Source organism: Anabrus simplex, chromosome 6, assembly GCF_040414725.1.
Source record: "Anabrus simplex isolate iqAnaSimp1 chromosome 6, ASM4041472v1, whole genome shotgun sequence".
Lineage (NCBI taxonomy): Eukaryota > Metazoa > Arthropoda > Insecta > Orthoptera > Tettigoniidae > Anabrus > Anabrus simplex.
The window spans coordinates 173,187,032-173,209,225 of record NC_090270.1 but is presented as its reverse complement, the minus strand read 5'-3'; the positions used below and the strand labels follow the sequence as shown (position 1 = coordinate 173,209,225).

The 22,194-nt window shown below is 38.0% G+C and overlaps 1 protein-coding gene across 1 annotated transcript in view; it reads left to right on the top strand.

Annotated features, from left to right (window-relative positions):
- The first annotated feature begins 371 nt into the window (after positions 1 to 371).
- The window catches only part of LOC136876257 (ras-related protein Rab-18-B), a 37,353-nt gene continuing 15,530 nt past the window's right edge, over positions 372 to 22,194 (top strand). The window contains exons 1-4 of the mRNA XM_067150061.2: positions 372 to 617; positions 920 to 1,037; positions 1,194 to 1,385; positions 1,502 to 1,627. Of these exons, the coding sequence (XP_067006162.1) occupies positions 550 to 617; positions 920 to 1,037; positions 1,194 to 1,385; positions 1,502 to 1,627 (504 nt within the window). The 5' untranslated portion in view covers positions 372 to 549. The remainder of the gene's footprint in view (positions 618 to 919; positions 1,038 to 1,193; positions 1,386 to 1,501; positions 1,628 to 22,194) is intronic.

Below are 22,194 nucleotides of genomic sequence, written 5' to 3'. Positions count from 1 at the left end.
TGTGTATCAACAGCCTTCATTTTGATATATATGATGATGTTTCAAGTTTTCACCAGGGAAACATTTATTTATTTATTTATTTATTTATTTATTTATTTATTTATTTATTTTTCCCTTCGTTGTTGTTTTTACTACTGCAATAATTTAAGAAAACATACACCGGAGAACTACCGCTAAACTTTTATGAAATAGATCACAGATATCCTTGTAGGTTTATTATGTATATCACGTCAAATAATTTTAATACGTCATTAGTATACCGTAGTCTAAAAGTGAGATATATATATTATGTACTAGCGCTCCATGTAGCATGGTTTGTACTCGTTACAATTCTTATGCATCTGTGGTTCAAATTTGATGTGCCATGGATATGCTTAAGCAGATATAACTTCGTTCCATGTTATTTTGAAAATGACGTCTGGTATTTCATTATATAGTGTGGTATGTCAACAGTTATGATGGTTATATGATATTTTGCAAGACAGTTTGAATATAATTTTGTGTTGCAGTGTTTTGAGGATAATTGTTATTTCTACAATAGTAACAGAAATGGATGATCAGGTTTTGACAACCTTGAAGATTCTCATCATTGGGGAGAGTGGGGTTGGCAAATCAAGGTGAGGTATTTTGTTTAAAAAGCATCAATTGTAGGAGTTAACATGCTTCGTTTTTATGAAGTTTGTGTTGTAATCACGACTCTAGTATTAATGCAGTGTTCTTTTGTTGTAAGTTGTGTGTTGTTCTAGTACTGAATGATACATTTCGTAAAGAAGAAATTTCGCCTTTTGATGATCTCTTGATTTTTTCCATGTGAAATGTATTGGTCGACAACTGGAATAGTGTAGATAAAAAACTTAATTAAACTGTGTTTTAATGTGTATTGGATATATCTTGCAATTCTTCCTTCTTTTCTTTGTAGCTTGTTGTTACGGTTTATTGATGATAGCTTTAATCCTGACCAGCAGTTGACAATTGGGGTCGACTTTAGAACGAAGAAAGTTACTGTGGATGGAAATACAGTGAAATTGGCTATTTGGGTAAGCTCTTGTTTCAGGTTATTTGAGTTTTTGTTTGTATGTTGGAGTTCTTATCAACTTTCATTTTATTTACATTGTTTTAAATGTAGAGTTTATAGAGTATGGTTTGGAATATTGCCTGTAAATAATGAAGTAACTTGAGATTACATGTGACAGGATACAGCAGGGCAAGAACGGTTCAGGACGTTGACTCCAAGTTATTATCGAGATGCTCAAGGTGCTATTTTGGTGTATGATGTGAGTAATATGAACTCCTTTACTAAGCTTGAAACATGGCTGAATGAATTGGACACATATTCTACAAAAAGCAACATTATTAAGATGGTGGTTGGGAATAAAATTGATGTGGTGAGTAAAATATTTTCAGGTGTACTCATTTTAAAATATGGGCTAGTCCAAACATTTTTCCTTTGTGATATGTATTCATATGTGATTGTAAGTATTATAAATTACCTATGTTGCAGGAGAATCGGGAAGTTAGTCGAGAAGAGGGAATGAAGTTTGCTCGGAGACATGCTACGCTTTTTATAGAGTCAAGTGCTAAGACAAAAGATGGAGTGCAGTGTGCCTTTGAAGAACTAGTTCAGAAGGTATATTTACAATCCCTCATAGTATGTTTATATATATTATTTTAAGTTGTTTTCAACTATAGACAAAACTTCCTTACCCAGTGGACGAAAGTTCGGACGATGTCACAGAGGCGACACAAGACTGTCACACCAACAACACAAGGCTGCCAACTTAGAAATTATACAAAATTTTACAAGACATTTGTGATGGATAAAACCATTGGTCTGGATAGGTTAAGTCTGGTTAGTGACAAAGCCATTGGTCTGGATTCGTTAGGTCTGGCTTTTCACTGAACCGTTGGTCTGAATTGGTTAGGTTCTGCCTTGTGACAAGACCATTGGTCTGGATTGGTTAGTTTATTACCTTAGTTAGGTCCAGCTTGTGAAAAGATCGTTGGGCAGGGGTTACAGTGGTTATAAGGTTACAGTACATTCTATGCTTGACAGTGGTGAGAAATGGAAATTCTCAACACATGACTTACATTCATTGTCTTGGAGTATAAAGTGCGCTAGCTGCCTGTAAAAACTCGTGGTCACGTTCTTTGCGGGGATCGCAGTTTTTAAATAGGTGTTCAGCCAAGTATCCTATGAAGTGCTCCTTACACCCAGACATGGGGAAAGATTCTCTTACATTCCTCCATTTCCTCTCAGTCGTGTTGCAGTGAACAGCGAGAATCTCTCATGTGAGATGTTCTTGGTTCTGTTTGTGAACGTATGCAGTTCACGTATTGAAGTGAATGATTCACCTTCAAGTGCTGAAAACCGTCATCCTGGCGGCAGTTATTAGCCTTCCACCAGTTTGGTATTATTGTCGTACCGGGCAGGATATTCTCATTAATAATATTGAGCAAAGCAACACTATTGCAAAACTACGGGCACAAGAAAGAATTTCTTGTTATTGTCCTACTGATCATTGCCGAAAAGCCATTGTCCTTCTACTCGACACCCGCAATAATACTTCCTCTTTCCAAATTTTGCCACGTTGATTTCAACGTTTATTCCTACTCGTCCAATAGGTGTTGAGTTTCAATTACTCCAGTTTTCGCACACTTCCATACAATACGACGACCAGCCTGACACTGTTTCAGAACTTACTTTAAGCTCATCTTTAATAAGCAGGTAGTGGGCCTGGCACCTAGTAACCACAATGTTACAAAAAGTTATCACTTTCACGGGGAGAAGTTGTGCCTCCAAAAATGAACCCACTTAGCCGATTCCTGGAAGTTGCAGGTATGTTTTCTGCAGAAGAAGTTGAACTGAGCTCCCGTTACTTTTTGCGAGTTGCTTTACGTCGCACCGACACGGATAGGTTTTATGTAGGATGCTAAAAGGTTTGTTTTGTCACCTATTCAATACATATAAATTTTACAATTTAGAAATTTATTATTGATTCCACTTGAGATATGTTTCGCCCTTCATTGAGGGCATCATCAGTCAAATTATCTCCTCAGGGCAAAAATCAGGTACCTGGTTAGTAGTTGACATGCACAAATTAATACATATTATTAATACACATTACAAAAATTAAGTATGAGAAACAATTGTACAATAGCGATGGTTGAACATATAGGTTTATAGAATAAGAAGTCAGCACCATTGCATAAAATTAAAATAGTAGAGTTCGGCAGTGGTGCTCTGGAGAACAGTTGACGCAATCATAGGAAAATATAAAGTTTTAAAAATATTTACATTATAACAATCAAGGGAGAAAGGGTGTAGTGCTTGGCGTCAATGTTTGTAACCAAAAATTAATGTCAATGGTTGGTAACTATACAGTATTTACATTGTCCAATTGAACAGTTGAGAATAAGGTTTTTAAAAATATTTACATTATAACAATCAGGGGAGAAAGGGTGTAGTGCTCGGCGTCAATGTTTGTAATCAAAAATTAATGTCAGTGGTTGGTAACTATACAGTATTTACATTGTCCAAGTGAACAGTTGAGAATTTTACAATTTATATACATATTTACACAAAATCAGCTTGGTGAGTAAGGATATAAAAAAAATCTAGTACCAAGTGCGTCCTGTTGTTTTAAAGGTTGGAAGAAGAATGTAGCATTGACATTTCAGAATATGCAGAGTGGTTTATCTTAGTTAAAATCACCGGGGGTAGGGAAATGTTCATAGCCAAATGAGGTTTTATAGAACTCAAGCTGAAAGTTGTCTGGTTGCAGCACCGAGATCGGTACGGAAACTGGTCAGTGTGGAGGAGACTCATGGGTATTCAGTACGTTTGAATGGCAACAATGATGACAGTTATTTGTAGGTAATTGCTTATTAGGAATATGTTGCGGGTTGAAACTTTCGCTTATTCTTTTAGTTGACTTCTGTAGCTTCGAATGTTATGTGTGGACATTGGTGTGAGATGCCGGCGAGACTAAATTGATATTATTCCGTGGAAAAAATATGACGGACCTCGGGATGAAGTTATTGTTTTTTGTTGCTGGTCTGGTGAAATAGAATAGAGTTGCTTGTGTTGTGAACTGCGGTGGAGAGATTAGAATGTATACGGTAACTGCAGAATCAGAGCGTTGTAGCTGGGATGAGGCATCTTCTCATTCTGACTGCGAAGAGGAGCCGTAGTGGCACGCCATTTACGTGCCGATGTGCGTGTTGTTGAAAGTTTTATTGTATGAAGTGGAAGTTATCTGATGTGTCGCTGAGAGGTAATTGTTGATGAATATTGGTGCACTATGAAGGAGGCTCAGTCGGTAATACGCTTATTACAACATTTGCCTGGTGTGAAAATGGGAAGCCATGGAAAACCATTTTCTGGGCTGCTGACAGTGAGGTTCGAACCTACTATCTCCCGAATACTGGATACTGGCCGCACTTAAGCCACTGCAGCTATCGAGCTCAGTTCCGTTACTTTTAACTGAAGTTATCTCCCACTCACTCCACAAAAAGAAATGTGATTAATAACACTGCGAGCACGTAAAAAGTTAACAAATTGCACTTCGTCACTTGTAATACGCGTATTACTGACTGAGCCTCCTTCATAGTGCACCAATATTCATCAACAATTACCTCTCAGCGACACATCAGATAACTTCCACTTCATACAATAAAACTTTAAACAACACGCCAGAACCCAGTGCATATCGGCACGTAAATGGCGTGCCACTACGGCTCCTCTTCGCAGTCAGAATGAGAAGATGCCTCATCCCAGGTACAACGCTCTGGCTCTGCAGTTACCGTATACATTCTAATCTCTCCACCGCAGTTCACAACACAAGCAACTCTATTCTATTTCACCAGACCAGCAACAAAAAACAATAACTTCATCCCAAGGTCCGTCCTACTTTTTCCACGGAATAATATCAATTTACTCTCACCGGCATCTCACACCGATGTCCACACATAACATTCGAAGCTACAGAAGTCAACTAAAAGAATAAGCGAAAGTTTCAACCCGCAACATATTCCTAATAAGCAATTACCTACAAATAACTGTCATCATTGTTGCCATTCAAACGCACTGAATACCCATGAGTCTCCTCCACACTGACCAGTCTCCGTACCGATCTCGGTGCTGCAACCAGATAACTTTCAGCTTGAGTCCTATAAAACCTCATTTGGCTATGAACATTTCCCTACCCCCGGTGATTTTAACTAAGATAAACCACTCTGCATATTCTGAAATGTCAATGCTACATTCTTCTTCCAACCTATAAAACAACAGGACGCACTTGGTACTAGATTTTTTTATATCCTTGCTCACCAAGCTGCTTTTGTGTAAATATGTATATAAATTGTAAAATTCTCAACTGTTCACTTGGACAATGTAAATACTGTATAGTTACCAACCATTGACATTAATTTTTGATTACAAACGTTGACGCCGAGCACTACACCCTTTCTCCCCTGATTGTTATAATGTAAATATTTTTAAAAACCTTATTCTCAACTGTTCAATTGGACAATGTAAATACTGTATAGTTACCAACCATTGACATTAATTTTTGGTTACAAACATTGACGCCGAGCATTATACCCTTTCTCCCTTGATTGTTATAATGTAAATATTTTTAAAACTTTATATTTTCCAATGATTGCATCAACTGTTCTCCAGAGCACCACTGCCGAACTCTACTATTTTAATTTTACGCATTGGTGCTGACTTCTTATTCTATAAACCTATATGTTCAACCATCACTATTGTACAACTGTTTCTCATACTTAATTTTTGTAATGTGTATTAATAATATGTATTAATTTGTGCATGTCAACTACTAACCAGGTACCTGATTTTTGCCTTGAGGAGATAATTTGACTGATGATGTGCTCAATGAAGGACAAAACATGTCTCAAGTGGAATCAATAATAAATTCCTAAATTGTAAAATTTATATGTATTGAACAGGTGACAAAACAAACCTTTTTGCATCCTACATTCAGTATCTTCAATACGGATAACAATGATTTTTATCACTTGCAACGGATAGGTCTTATGTCGACGATGGGACAGGAAAGGGCTAGGAGTGGGAAGTGGCCGTGCCTTAATTAATGTACAGCCCCAACATTTGCCTGGTGTGAAAATGGGATGCCACGGAAAACCATTTTCAGGGCTGCTGACAGTGGGGTTCGAACCTACTATCTCCCGAATACTGGATACTGGCCGCACTTAAGCGACTGCAGCTATCAAGCTCGGTTCCGTTACTTTTAACTGAAGTTATCTCCCACTCACTTCACAAAAAGAAATGTGATTAATAACACTGTGAGCACTTAAAAAGTTAACAAATTGCACTTCGTCACTTGTAATTCTGTGTGTGTCTAGAATGGAACAATCGCAACCAGCACACACCATCACAAGTACAGAAAGTGTGGAATGACAAGTTCAAAATGCACCGTTTCCTGCCTTGTGGCATGCCTCATGCGAGCTCTGTCGGAGCAGTCAAAAAAGTAATATTCATGACAGCTGAATAGCAACGCAGAAAATGGTAACAAAACTCAGATTTACAGTGTCTCGGTTTTAATTCTTTTATATAGGGGCAGAATGGTGGGTTCCTGGCAAGCTTATTATTATTCTTTATTTACTTTTTTTTTTTTTTTTTGCTATTGGCTTTGCGTCGCACGGACATAGATAGTTCTTTTGGCGACGATGGGACAGGAAAGGGCTACGACTGGGAAGGAAGCAGCCGTGGCCTTAATTAAGGTACAGCCCCAGCATTTGCCTGGTGTGAAAAGGGGAAACCACGGAAAACCATTCAGCACGCCATGACAACGTTTAAAGTATCAGGTTTTCTTATTTTTACCGATTGTTGTTTTTCTTACTTTTACAGAACTTTGAAATTGATGTTCTCTTACTTTTAGCAAATGTGGCAGCCGTGTACTTGTAGATGATGCGAGTTCTATCAGAGACAATGCAAAACTTGGCCGGTGAATAGGAACACAGCACATGGTCGCATTCAGCTGATTTACACAGTCTAGGTTTTAATTCTTCTATATGGGTAAGAATACATCTGAGGGCAGGATGGCGGTTCCCTGGCAAGCATAAAGGAAGGATCTACCCTTTCTACTACTTAAGATATCGTTGCACATAATTTTTATGTGGTTTTTCTCATCCCTAAGTCTGCCCACCAGGTACAGAAGCGCCACTAACTATATAGCTCTGCATCCAAGACAGTTAGAGGGGATTGCAGTGATATGCTTGTCAGTGCTTTTTGTTGCTAGCATCTTTCTTAGTTGCTCATATGTTCATCAGTGGTAATACTGTTGAAAAAAACATTGATTTCTTTGCATAAGGAGTTATACTTCGTTTAATGGTGTGTGCGTATCGTTTATTACTCATCAGTTTATCACCATTGTGTGTTTACTGCATATGTGGAAGGGCATGCAATTCGCATACCAAACATAATTGTGCTGTTTAGAGAGTCAAAGCTAATGGAAGCACCAGAGACCTTTATTTCTATCACTATAGGAGTGCAACAAGGATATGTTCTTAGTCCCATTATTTTCATCATTGTGATATATTGTACAGTGCGTTAGAAATGAGTTACCGCAGCAAGCATTGCAGCTGTGGACTATCAGTGCATAGTTTGGGTAGCAGCAATGTCTGTTCAGGATCAAATGCGAGCAGACAGATTAAAAGAATAATTTACATGTGTATAGTTCTCACTTTTATTACTAAAATTAGGTTGGTAAAAGTGGGGTGCTGCTTATACTTGGAATTTTAAAATTAAATACAGTAAACACCCTTTAGTTTAGAACAATTGGGCGAGTTGACATACGATTAGGGGTGTGCAGCTCTGAGTTTGCAACCGGGAGATAGTGGGTTCGAACCCCACTGTCGGCAGTCCTGAAGATGGTTTTCTGTGATTTCCCATTTTCATACCAGGCAAATGCTGGGGCTGTACCTTATTTAAGGCCACATCCTTTTCCTTCCCACTCCTAACCCTTTCCTATCCATCGTCACCATAAGACCTATCTGTGTCGGGCGACATAATGCAAATTAAGAAAAAAAGAGAAAAAAGTAGTTTAGAACACTTTACTAGTAAAAAATGTTAGTTTTTACATACCTTACCTATTACATCCAAACGTGATTAAAGTAGTTTAAGGTATCTATTTATCATCACTTGACACTTTATCACTGTCACTGCCAGATGATGCGCTCCACACTGAGTCGTCTTCAGTCCCATCCATTGCATTGGAAGTTGACATGGTTTTGAAGCTCTTGGCTACCATCTCTGCTTGTATTAATTTCCATGCATCCAGGATTTGAATGAACGACAAATGGAAAGTCACGAAGTCACTTGTGAAATGCTGCTTCAATGCCACGAAAGAAAATAATTTCTGTACTGAATTGTGACGGGCGACGAAAAATGGGTATATTTTGGAAACCCGAAGCAGAGAAAATCGTGGCTGTCACCTGGCGAAGCCGGTCCTTCAACACCCAGGCCAAATCGCTTCGGCAAGAAGACCCTGCTTTGTGTCTGATGGGACCAGAGCCGTATTATGTATTATTAACATGTGAGACGTGGTTTCGACAATTTAAACGTGGTGATTTCAATGTGAAAGACAGTGCGCACTCTGGTAGGCGATGAAAATAAGTGTAATTGCAGGGAGAACTGTTCAGATTAGTTCAATTGTTTGCCTTCTCTGCCAAAGTAGTGTTAATATTTATCACTTATATTAATAATTATTTTGAATATTTGGTCCGAAGTGCGAAGACGAGCAATTGCAGGCGTTACTAGATGATGACCCAACTCAAACTCAACAGCAACTGGCACAAGCATTAAATGTGTCAAAAGAAACAATCAGTAGACATTTACGAGCAATGGAGAAGATCAGCGAAACCGTTAATGCACAACGCCTGGCACAAGCATTAAATGTGTCACAAGAAACAATCAGCAGACGTTTACGAGCAATGGAGAAAATCGGCGAAACCGTTATTGCACAACACTATCGCCAACAAATTACTAATTTAAATCATGCATTGATGGAAATATGACCGGAATGTGCCAGAAGACATGGCAGAGTGATTTTGTTACATGACAGTGCGCCATCTCACACAGCAAAACCAGTGAAATACACCTTGAAATCGCTTGGATAGACATCCTTCCGCACCCGCCGCACTGCCCCGACCTGGCACCATCTATCACCTCTTCGCATCAATGGGGCACGCGCTCGCAGAGCAGCACTTCAATTTCGAGGGAGTTGAAGTGATCATGTCGACGTTTGTGCCTGAGTTTTTACAGACCGCCCGGCTAACATAACGTAGATATGTGCTAGTTACTTATTATTAATACGTATTTGAGTCATTTGGTGTTTCAAATCAAAATATAAATACTGTAAAATGGTTTTTCAAATGAAAAATTTTCATTATTGTCAGCATAATTGCAACAGTTGCATCAGAGTTTACTTGTTTTGCTTAACTATCATATAGTGTGCGCGAGCGGTCCCTGGGTAAGTGCGGAATCGCATGCGAGCACATGATTTAAAGTTACAAACCCGGCACTCCATAGCAACCAAGTGGTAAGCTCCAGTGTTACATGATTATAAACGAGCAGTAGAACACTTAGAACATCTACAAAAATTGTTCAATTTTGCAGTTAAATTTAACTGGCTGATATTACTGTTAATGCCGTGAGGGATTTTATGGAAATTTCTCTCAATGAACTTGACAACATTTCTCAACTTTCTGTCTCCTTCGTGGAACTTCCTGGACCTAAGCATGCCCCTCCATCTGATTCTCCACCCATATCATACTTCAGTTTATTTTTCACTTTCTCTCTGCTAAACCTTATAGTCTAAGAAACCAATCGCAATGCTTACCAACTCCTTACATGTAATTAACTGTCCTCCAATTCCCAGTCTCGAAGTTGGAGACACACAACAATTAATGAAATAAGGGTGTTCATGGTTGCGTGTCAGGCAGTGGTAAATAACCCAATCCCCTAAGGTGACCAAGGGTGGATGAGTTTCCTTAGATGGGGTAATAGTTCCCTCAGTGTAGGGAATAACAGTGGAAACCATCGAGTAGTATCTGACCCCATTTTAGGGGTGGCTGCAAAAGGCATCAGTACTCCATGTTAGGAGTGACCTGATCACCTGCTGGCAGTAGCTCTAAAATGCCTTTGGGAGTGTGACCCATTGTCATCATCATCATTAGTCGTTGTGCTCGTTACTGAGCGTCGTGACCTCATAACTCCATCATTTCCGTGTTGCAACCTTGACAAGATGTCTCCATCCTGAGCGGTTTTCACATTTCGTTAATATTATCTGAAGTGTGACCCGTTGTAACAACAGCCTAAAATGAAAATGGCACTTTTAAATCAACCTTGGAAAAGGCTAAGGTGTTCTCGGGAAGCAATGCGTAGTTCTTATGCTGGGGGAGTTGCAAGTAGTGAGTGACCACTAGAGAACATTATGAAGGTCGCAAAAATCAATCTCATGTCACTCACTGACTGGAACATCAGAAGAGGCAATTGATTTCATCTAAAAGGAAATATAGCTATGGTGGGATTTAGTGAGGTTAAGTGGAGAAGAAAAGGAAAAAAAAGTTGAGGAAGGGATAATACACTTTTTACTGGAGTAGAGGACATAAGGCAGAGAAGGAGTGGGGTAATAACCAACAAGATCTTACATGAGTTTATAGATAAAGTGGATTACATAAGTGATTGAATCGTACAGTTAAGGACAGAGAATGGATTAAAGGATTTCCAAGCATATGCACTCTAGAGGGGATGCGAAGAAGGTATGGACAAATTCCTGGAGACACTGGACAGAGAAATAAAGGATGTGGAAGTGACGGTCATAAGTGACTTTATTGTAATGGTGAGATTAGACAGAAAAGGAATGGAAGAAGTAATTGTACCTTTTGGATATAGAAAGAGGAATCAAGAGGGAAAAAAACGTTGGTGGATTTCTATGTGAGAAATGGATTAAATGTGGGTAATATGTACTTCAGGAAGAAAAATAGTAGAAAGATTGCAAGATATGAATGGGGAAACTGGAGGACAAAGACATTAATTGATTAATTCTTGGTGTAAAGAGGCAGTCATAGACAGTTGTTAGATGTAACAGTCTTGCCAGAAGTAGCCTTAGATGGAGACCATAGAGTAGTGGTAGTGAAAATGAAAGAAGAGAAGAAAATTATTACATCACAGGTAGTATTTATAATGTAGTAACAAGCGTTGCATAGAATCTTTACCAAGTCAGTTCAGTAGATCTTCAGAGGCAATACTTTCAAACACACACATCATAGGTGCATGAACGTGTCGTGTTCTGTCATTTCAAAGGGGATCGGTATGCAATTAGCAGAGTCCGAGGGAAGTGCTGGGAACCTAGAGGAGTCCGTGGTAGGTGCAGAGGTTTTTCACGAGTATAAAGGAATAATTTAAAAAAGGAGAAATATAAATTAATTTTCAACAAACAATAGATAACATGTATTTCGAATCGACCAGGCAATAACATCCAGAGCATGGAACTTGTAAGAACAGGATGTGTTCAAATTAGAATTGAATATTGACAAAGGAGATCACACGATCCACCAAATCGGCCACAATAAATTGCAGCACAGGAAAGTTAAAAACATATCCATCCAGCGGGGATGCCTAATAAAAAGAAATTGCCCCAAGGGAACAAGTAGGGAATGTGGAAAAGGAAGTCAAATTTTGCATCCGAGTTTATTTCATTTAAAATATAGAGAAAGCGATGGAACCCAGTTCATTGCTTAGAATTTGATGAAATGAAATGAAATATAATACAAGTTTGCCACATGTTAATGCTCTCTATGTTCCACAAAATCAGTTCTTGAATAAAATGATTTAGTTCCCACAATTGAAGAGTGAACATAATATGTAATAAAGAAATGGATAAAGAGTTCCAGTAAAGGCCTGAAGGGCAAAATGGGAGACAGGCTCCCTATGTTCAATGCTCAAATAAACATGTCTTATCTCCCCCAGCGTCACACGATGTTGAATTCCAGATGGACGGAATTAAAAAGGTACATGCAGAAACACGGACTTCTGCCGGAGGCCCTCCACACCAGACCATTGTCGAAGCTGGGCTGATTTTTTAGGGAAACAGTTCACATATTTATAGGTAGACAAAAGGAATGTCCTCGAACAAAGGAAGCATGGAGCGGCTTCGAGAAAGTTCGCTGACGTTACAAGTCACATGACCAGAGAAGCCGATGCAAGCTCAACCTGATTGTATAAAGCTGGAAGGCATAGATGCTGGGTGCATGAGGGCTTAAAGTCATCTCCCTACAGGTCATGAAGGCCCTTGGAGGGGTGGAAGGTAAAGCGTTCCACTATTCGTAACCTCGGCACGTGATGGGGTAGAATGGTTGGCTCTATGCCTGGCGGCCTTTGCCCCCAGGAATTAACCTTGTACTCATTTGGGGTGAAATTAAAAGGTATGGAAATAAAATAGAGATTCCATTATGAATTGAAACAGCACATACCCAGAACTGAGGTGGAGAGTGTGAAAGTGGAATGGGACATTTTCAAGGAGGCATTTGTAAGCTGTGCAGGGAGTGCTTGTGGCAGAATACAGTAGCTGAAAGATAAGAGAGATCCCATGGTGGAATGAGAATGTAAAGGAAGCAGTGAAAAATAAGAAAACATGGCAAGTATGAAATAGGGATAAAACGGAAGAAAGTATCAGAAAGTTAAAATAAAGTGGAAAGTGAAGAAAAGCTAGGGGGGGTTATTTATATGAGAGTTGGAAGAGGATGCATATAGTGGTAAAAGGATGCTATATCAATCAATCACTCAATCACTACTGATCTGCATTTAGGGCAGTCGCCCAGGTGGCAGATTCCGTATCTGTTGTTTTCCCAGCCTATTCTTAAATGATTGGAAATTTATTTAACATCTCCCTTGGTAAGTTATTCCATCCCCAAACTCCCCTTCCTATAAACGAATATTTGCCCCAATTTCTCCTCTTGAATTGTAAGTTTATCTTCATATTGTGATCTTTCCTACTTTTAAAGACACTATCCAAATTCGTCTACTGATGACCTCCCACGCTATCTCTCCACTGACAGCTCGGAACATACCACTTATAATACCAATATATATGGTCCGTTATTGGACATTATAAATCTTCCAGCTAACTCATTCCTGGTTGCCAGCGTTTCGCCCCCGTGTGCTAGGCCAAGCAGGCATCAATTTTGGTAATGAGACAAAGTCTCTCATAGTGCATTAGCACTGTCGGTGGCAACAATTTGCCTACGCATTGGCCTCCACGGTATGCACTGGCCAGCGTATTGGTAGGTGTGCTAGGTACCAACTGACGAGCCCAGCCTAGCACACGGGGGCGAAACGCTGGCAACCAGGAATGAGTTAGCTGGAAGATTTATAATGTCCAATAACGGGCCATATATATTGGTATTATAAATTTACTCATTCGGAACAAATATTTCATATTCCCTATGGGAATCAACATCTATAACATACCACTTAGTCGAGCAGCTCGCCTCCTTTATCCCAAGTCTTCCCAGCCCAAACTTTGCAACATTTTTGTAACAGTACTCTTTTGTATAGACAAGAAATGTGTTTTTCCACCAATCAATACACGATTTATTGTAAATAGATTACACTAGTACCAGTTTCGGCCCTCATTTAGTACATGATTAGTTTCCAGCCATTAGACAAATCACAAGTTGTTATTGTGTTGGACATCCGGATGTCTAATGGGTGATGGAAATGCAGTATACAATAGCATGAAGTTAAAATATCTGTGGTCAAAGGTAAAAAGTTACATTAAGAACATGAGCATACAGAACACATTAAAACATATGGGTCACAATATAAAACACTTAAAAATTTTAACACATTAAAATGCTTATTAAAAGTTCATGTTGCTTATATTCCATTCTTCTATCTTCTGTGTGGTTCCTTTGCTTCTATGTATGTTGGTTTAGCTGTGTGAGGTAATCTTCGAGAATGTTCTGAGGCTGATATGTGTCATGTTGGTCTGAACCTTCGTCATGAAAAAATTTTGTGTTATATAATCGAACTGTGATGTACTTCAGTAAATTTTAATATAATAAACTGTAGGTCTTGAGTTTGAATTTAGAAGCTGTTGGTGGCAACACCTCTCTCGTCTATGTTCGTTTGTGGTGTAGTCTGTAAAGATAAGCTAATATAAGTATAGTGTATGTATGAAGGAATGCGTGGTGTGTATATGGAAAGAGTACTTACTATTGTTGTTGTGGAGGTCTTGTACCAATATGTCTGAAGGCTTCCTGTGTTCTATTACAAGTGCGTCTGGGGCTCATGTTAGCTGAGGAGGGGGGTGTGGGTGGAGGGGAAGGAGGAGTGACTATTGGAGAAGTAGGGGTGGGGTCAGGCTTGTGATTCGTTGGTTTGTTAGAGCGTGTGTTTACTATTTTGAGGTAATCATTCTTTAATGCCGGAATGGCTTTATCAAAAATTATGCTGGATTTCTCTGTAATATCATTAATGTTATAATTAGGATTAGCGTATTGGTCCAAAGAAATATAGAAATCTTCGATTATGTTGAGCAGGGGGCCCTTAGAGTTTGTTTAGTATCGTCATATTGTTATTGATGTCTGTGAAGCTATGCTTAGATTCTTCTACATGTTGGCCTATAGATGAGAAATGGTTATGTTTTACTGCATTTATATGTTCATTATAGCGGATGGTGAAGTTTCTGCCTGTACGTCCAATATAACTTGTCACATTTGTTACATTTGATATGGTAGACACCTGATTGGTTGTATTTGTTATTATTATTGGCTGTTTTCGTGTTATGTATAATGTTGGTGCTGTTGTGTGGTTTTGAATGCTATTTTCATGTTGTGCTTCTTGAAAATATTAGTTATGGTATATATATATATAGGTGTTGTTAAAGGTAAATAGGGCATAATCTTTTTTGGGTTTGGCTGTTTGAGTTAATTTAGTTTTAGGTTGGGATTTTATTTTGTGAATGATTTTGTTGACCATTTCTTTGCTATATCCGTTATGTTTAGCTATGTCGTGGATTAATTTGAATTCATTATTTTGGTCTTCTACTGTCATTGGGATGTTAAAAGCTCTATATATCATACTATAATAGGCTGCTCTTTTGTGTATATTGGGATGAATGGAGTCATTTTTTATGGTATTTAAGGTGTGTGTGGGTTTCCTGTAAGATAAGAGGTTGTCTAGTCTGGTTATTGTCAAGTCTAAGTAATTTAGTGTACGGTTATTTTCGGTTTCTTTAGTGAATTTAATTTGGGGGCCTAAAGTGTTAAGTTTATCTAGTATAGTTTGTGTGTGGCAGTGGATCTATTATCTATAATTACGAAGATATCGTCAACAAATAAGCACCAAAAATGTATATTTTTATTTTATTAATCGACGTGTGTTCTAAGTAATCTATATATATTTCTGCTAATATTCTGGAGGCAGGAGACCCCATAGGTAGGCCTTGTTGCTGATATACGGTATCGTGAAATCTGAAATAGTTATTGTTTATGGCAAATTCAAGTAAATTTATGAATTCGTTTATTTCTAAGGTGCTCAAGTTGCTATGGTTTTTTAAATCAGATTCAGTTATTTTGATTGTTTGTTTAACTAATATTTTCAAGAATCATTCAAAACCACACACAACAGCACCAGCATTATACATAACACAAAAACAGTCAATAATAATAACAAATACAACCAATCAGGTGTCTACCGTATCAAATGTAACAAATGTGACAAGTTATATTGGACGTACAGGCAGAAACTTCACCATCCGCTATAATGAACATATAAATGCAGTAAAACATAACCATTTCTCATCAATAGACCAACATGTAGAAGAATCTAAGCATAGCTTCACAGGCATCAATAACAATATGACGATACTAAACATAAACTCTAAGGGCGCCCTGCTCAACATAACTGAAGATTTCTATATTTCTTTGGACCAATACGCTAATCCTAATCATAACATTAATGATATTACAGAGAAAACCAGCATAATTTTTGATAAAGCCATTCCGGCATTAAAGAATGATTACCTCAAAATAGTAAACACACGCTCTAATAAACCAACGACCAAGCTCGATAGCTGCAGTCGCTTAAGTGCGGCCAGTATCCAGTATTCGGGAGATAGTAGGTTCGAACCCCACTGTCGGCAGTCCTGAAAATGGTTTTCCGTGGTTTCCCATTTTCACACCAGGCAAATGCTGGGGCTGTACCTTAATTAAGGCCACGGCCGCTTCCTTCCCACTCCTAGCCCTTTCCCGTCCCATCGTCGCCATAAGACATATGTGTGTCGGTGCGACATAAAGCAAATAGCAAAAAAAAAAAAAATTATTAACCAACGAATCACAAGCCTGACCCCCGCCCCTACTTCTCCAATAGTCACTCCTCCTTCTCCACCCACATCTTCCTCAACAGCTAACATGAGCCCCAGACGCACTCGTAGTAGAACACAGGAAGCCTTCAGACATATTGGTACAAGATCTCCACAACAACAATAGTAAGTACTCTTTCCATATACACACCACGCATTCCTTCAGACATACACTACACTTATATTAGCTTATCTTTGCAGACTACACCACAAACGAACATAAATGAGAGAGGTGTTGCCACCAACAGCTTCTAAATTCAAACTCAAGACCTGCAGTTTATTATATTAAAATTTACTGAAGTACATCACAGTTGGATTATATAACACAAAATTTTTTCATGACGAAGGTTCAGACCAACATGACACATATCAGCCTCAGAACATTCTCGAAGATTACCTCACACAGTTAAACCAACATACATAGAAGCAAAGGAACCACACAGAAGATAGAAGAATGGAATCTAAGCAACATGAACTTTTAATAAGCATTTTAATGTGTTCTGTATGCTCATGTTCTAACTTATTGTAACTTTTTACCTTGGACCACAGATATTTTAACTTCATGCTACTGTATACTGCATTTCCATCCCCTATTAGACATCGGATGTCCAACACAATAACAACTTGTGATTTGTCTAACGGCTGGAAACTAATCATGTACTAGCTGATGATGGCCGTTAGGGACCGAAACCGGTACTAGTGTAATCTGTTTACAATAAATCATGTATTGATTGGTGGAAAAACCCATTTCTTGTCTATACATTGAATCTATCAATACAGAAAATGAAATTTATAAACAATAATACGGAAGTCAACCAGGCAAAACGTAACTCATTCAAATATCAAAACTTGAAAATCAAATTGATGAACGCAACCAAAAGCATTGCCTTTTTGAAGGAATGCTTTTCAAACAACTTAACACCAAAATTTCTCCAGAAATACAATAATAAACACAGACGAACTGCTCAGACACGCAAAACACAAAACAGGACTAATGAAATTTGGTTAAAAGTAGAAATAAAATTCTTGTATCGTAAGAAACAACACCTCAATAATGAACTTTATTCAGCACATCTGAAAGCATCCCATGAACTCCCACACAGCTATTGGAATTACTTTCAACAAATTTCCAGAGATAAAATAGAAGACTTAGTCATAAAGAAACAAAACACACTAAACAAAAAACTGGAAACACTGAAACAACAAAGTAAACCAAAACCACCAACCATAATCCAAAACAAAGATCCCTCTCTTCCTAACAAGGATTCCCAACATAAATTCCATCCATCTATAAAAAACCTTACACTAACCGCATTTGACGACGTAGAAACGGATATGTTGAGCAGGGGACCGAAACACAACTGGGGTAATGCATCATCCTAGCAGAATATTATAACTACCGTTACCGAAACAGAACTTGCTTTACAAAGGATCCCATATGATATACAAGACGAAGTTAGGCACGAAATCAGTAGAAAGATCCCGCAATACATCAATAATATTCACAATAATAACTTAAACATGAATACCACCAATAGATCAAACTTAAACAAACTCAAAAATAAAATAAAACAGAATAATCTACTAATAACGAAGGCCGACGAAGGCAACACTATGGTCATTATGGATAAAAATGCATAACAAAGATTAAAAAATGCTTTCAAGACAACACTTTTTCTATTAAACGCCGAGATCCAACCAATAACATACAAAGGAATTTAAAAATTTACTCAAAAACACACATTTTCTTCTTACCGAAACAATCTGCTAAGCTTATAACAATGAACCCCCAATTACCATCTGCGAAAGCCTACCCTAAAATTCACAAAGAAGATGTACCCATGAGACCAATTATAAACTATAGAGCCAGTCCAACGTATAAATTATCGCAATTCATCCCAAAAATTTTTAAAAAAAGCTTTTTTTTAGGAGACAAAACAATACAAAACTCAATAGATTTTTGCAACAGAACCAAAGAACTAATGATCGAACAACACCATACCCTTGCTTCATTTGACATAACAAACATGTACCCTAACATTCCTGTTAAACAAACAATCAAAATAATAGAATCTAATTTAAAAACCATAGCAACTTGAGCACCTTAGAAATAAATGAATTCATAAATTTACTTGAATTCGCCATAAACAATAACTATTTCAGATTTCACAATACCATATATCAGCAACAAGGCCTATCTATGGGGTCTCTTGCCTCCGGAATATTAGCAGAAATATATATAGATTACTTAGAACACACGTCGATTAATAAAATAGATAATACACATTTTTGGTGCTTATTTGTTGACGATATCTTTGTAATTTTAGATAATAGATCCACTGACGCACAAACTATACTAGATAAACTTAACGCTTTAGGCCCCCAAATTAAATTCACTAAAGAAACCAAAAATAACCGTACACTAAATTACTTAGACTTGACAATAACCAGACAAGACAACCACTTATCTTACAGGAAGCCCACACACACTTTAAATACCATAAAAATGACTCCATTCATCCCAATACACACAAAAGAGCAGCCTGTTATAGTATGATATATAGAGCTTTTAACATCCCAATGACAGTAGAAGACCAAAATAATGAATTCAAATTAATCCACGACATAGCTAAACATAACGGATATAGCAAAGAAATGGTCAACAAAATCATTCACAAAATAAAATCCCTACCTAAAACTAAATTAACTAAAACAGCCAAGCCCAAAAATGATTATGCTCTATTTACCTTTAACAACACCTATATGTATATCATTGTCATCATCATCAGCCAATTCTATCATTACATGATGTGGCCTCTTTAAGTCGTGAACTCAGATAGGTCTTTAACAGAACTCTCCAGGTAGAACGGTCTCGAACAGTTCTCTGCCAGATAGCACCAGCTATTCTCTTGATGTCTTTGTCCCATCTGTCTGGCGGTCTTCCTCTGGGCCTTTGGTGATCTCTTGGACTCCATTCTAATACTAGCTTCGTTTATCTGTCATCTTCCCTTCGAGCAATATGTCCAGCCCATTGCCATTTTAAGATGGCTATTCTCTGAAGAATGTCATTAACTTTAGTGATTGATCTGATGTCATCTGCTCTCTTCTTATCTTTCCTTGTAAAACCCAGCATTGACCTTTCCATGCCTCTCTGCTCTGTCCTAAGTTTCCCTTTCGTAAATTCGTTCAGTGTCCAGGTCTCACAGCCGTAAGTCAGCACAGGTAGAATGCACTGATCATAAACTATTTTCTTCAGATTTACTGGCATATTTGATCTGAAGACAGTTGAGTTTCTTCCGTACTCCTGCCATCCTAGCTTAATGCGTCGAAAAATTTCTGGTCTTATATCACCTTTCATATTCATCAACTGGCCCAGATAGATATATTCATTGACCTTCTCTAATGGCATGTTGTTGATGTTCACACTTCCTGTTGTGACCCACTTGTTGGACATGACTTTTGTTTTGGAAAGGTTCATCTTCAAGCCGACTGACTCACATTCCATGGCAAGATCAGTAACTAATGTCTGGAGTTCATCATTGTCGTTTGCCAATAATGCAATGTCATCAGCAAAACTCAAGTTATTAAGTCTTCTGCCATTGATCTTTATACCCTTTCCTTCCCAATTTAACTTTGACAGTGCCATCTCCAAAACAGCTGAGAATAGCTTTGGAGAGATTGGATCACCTTGTTTAACACCTCTTCCGATAGGGAATTCTGGAGTTGCTTCACCGACATTAACAAAGGCTGAAGAGGACTTGTAGATGTTGTTGAGAACTCTGATATAAGACTCCTCAACTCCCTGCTCATCTAAGGCTTGTAAGATAGCTGAATGGCTGATTGAATCAAATGCCTTTTCAAAATCAACAAAGGCTATGCACAGAGGCATCTGGTATTCATCTGCTCTACTAATCACTCCACACAGAGTCAGAATGTGGTCCATTGTCCTAAAGCTGCTGCGGAATCCTGCTTGTTCAACGGGCTGGGCTGAGTCAAGGGTAGAGCTGATTCTGTGTAACAAGATCTTCATAAAAAGTTTGTACAAAACAGAGAGCAATCTTATAGGGCGATAGTTTTGGATATTGTGAATACTTCCTTCTTTATGCAATAATACTATCTTTGCTTTATTCCATGATGCTGGGATTGAAGCATTGTGTAAACAAGAAGTGAAGATTTTAGCCAAGTGGTTTACTGTTTCATCACCTGTAAGCTTCAGAATATCAACAGAAAGATCATCATCACCAGCAACAGTTCCTTTCTTCATGTTGTCTATAGCATATCTGACTTCCGAAGGAAGTATATCTGGAACGTTAGTTACACATTTTAGGTCAGGTGCTGTAGGTATATATACCATAACTAATATTTTCAAGAAGCACAACATGAAAATAGCATTTAAAACCACACACAACAGCACCAACATTATACATAACACTAAAACAGTCAATAATAATAACAAATACAACCAATCAGGTGTCTACCATATCAAATGTAACAACTGTGACACAAGTTATATTGGACGTACAGGCAGAAACTTCACCATCCGCTATAATGAACATATAAATGCAGTAAAACATAACCATTTCTCATCAATAGGCCAACATGTAGAAGAATCTAAGCATAGCTTCACAGGCATCAATAACAATATGACGATACTAAACATAAACTCTAAGGGCCCCCTGCTCAACATAACCGAAGATTTCTATATTTCTTTGGACCAATACACTAATCCTAATCATAACATTAACGATATTAGAGAGAAAACCAGCATAATTTTTGATAAAGCCATTCCGGCATTAAAGAATGGTTACCTCAAAATAGTAAACACACACTCTAACAAACCAACGAACCACAAGCCTGACCCCGCCCCTACTTCCCCAATAGTCACTCCTCCTTCCCCTCCACCCACATCTTCCTCCACAGCTAACATGAGCCCCAGACGCACTCGTAGTAGAACACAGGAAGCCGTCAGACATATTGGTACAAGATCTCCACAACAATAGTAAGTACTCTTTCCATATACACACCAAACATTCCTTCATACATACACTATACTTATATTAGCTTATCTTTGCAGACTACACCACAAACAAACATAGACGAGAGAGGTGTTGCCACCAACAGCTTCTAAATTCAAACTCAAGACCTGCAGTTTATTATATTAAAATTTACTGGAGTACATCACAGTTGGATTATATAACACAAATTTTTTTCATGACGAAGGTTCAGACCAACATGACACATATCAGCCTTAGAACATTCTCGAAGATTACCTCACACAGCTAAACCAACATACATAGAAGCAAAGGAACCACACAGAAGATAGAAGAATGGAATCTAAGCAACATGAACTTTTAATAAGCATTTTAATGTGTTAAAACTTTTTAAGTGTTTTATATTGTGGCCCATATGTTTTAATGTGTTCTATATACTCATAATCTAACTTATTGTAACTTTTTACGTTTACCACAGATATTTTAACTTCATGCTACTGTATACTGCATTTCCATCCCCCATTAAAAATCTGGATGTCCAACACAATAACAACTTGTGATTTGTCTAATGGCTGGAAACTAATCATGTACTAGTTGATGATGGCCATTAAGGGCCGAAACCGGTACTAGTGTAATCTATTTACAATAAATCGAGTATTGATTGGTGGGAAAACACATTTCTTGTCTATACATTGAATCTATCAATACGGAAAATGAAATTTATAAACAATAAAGCGCTACTCTCGTGTCGGAAATCACCCAGAACAAATCGAGCTGCTTTTCTTTGGATTTTT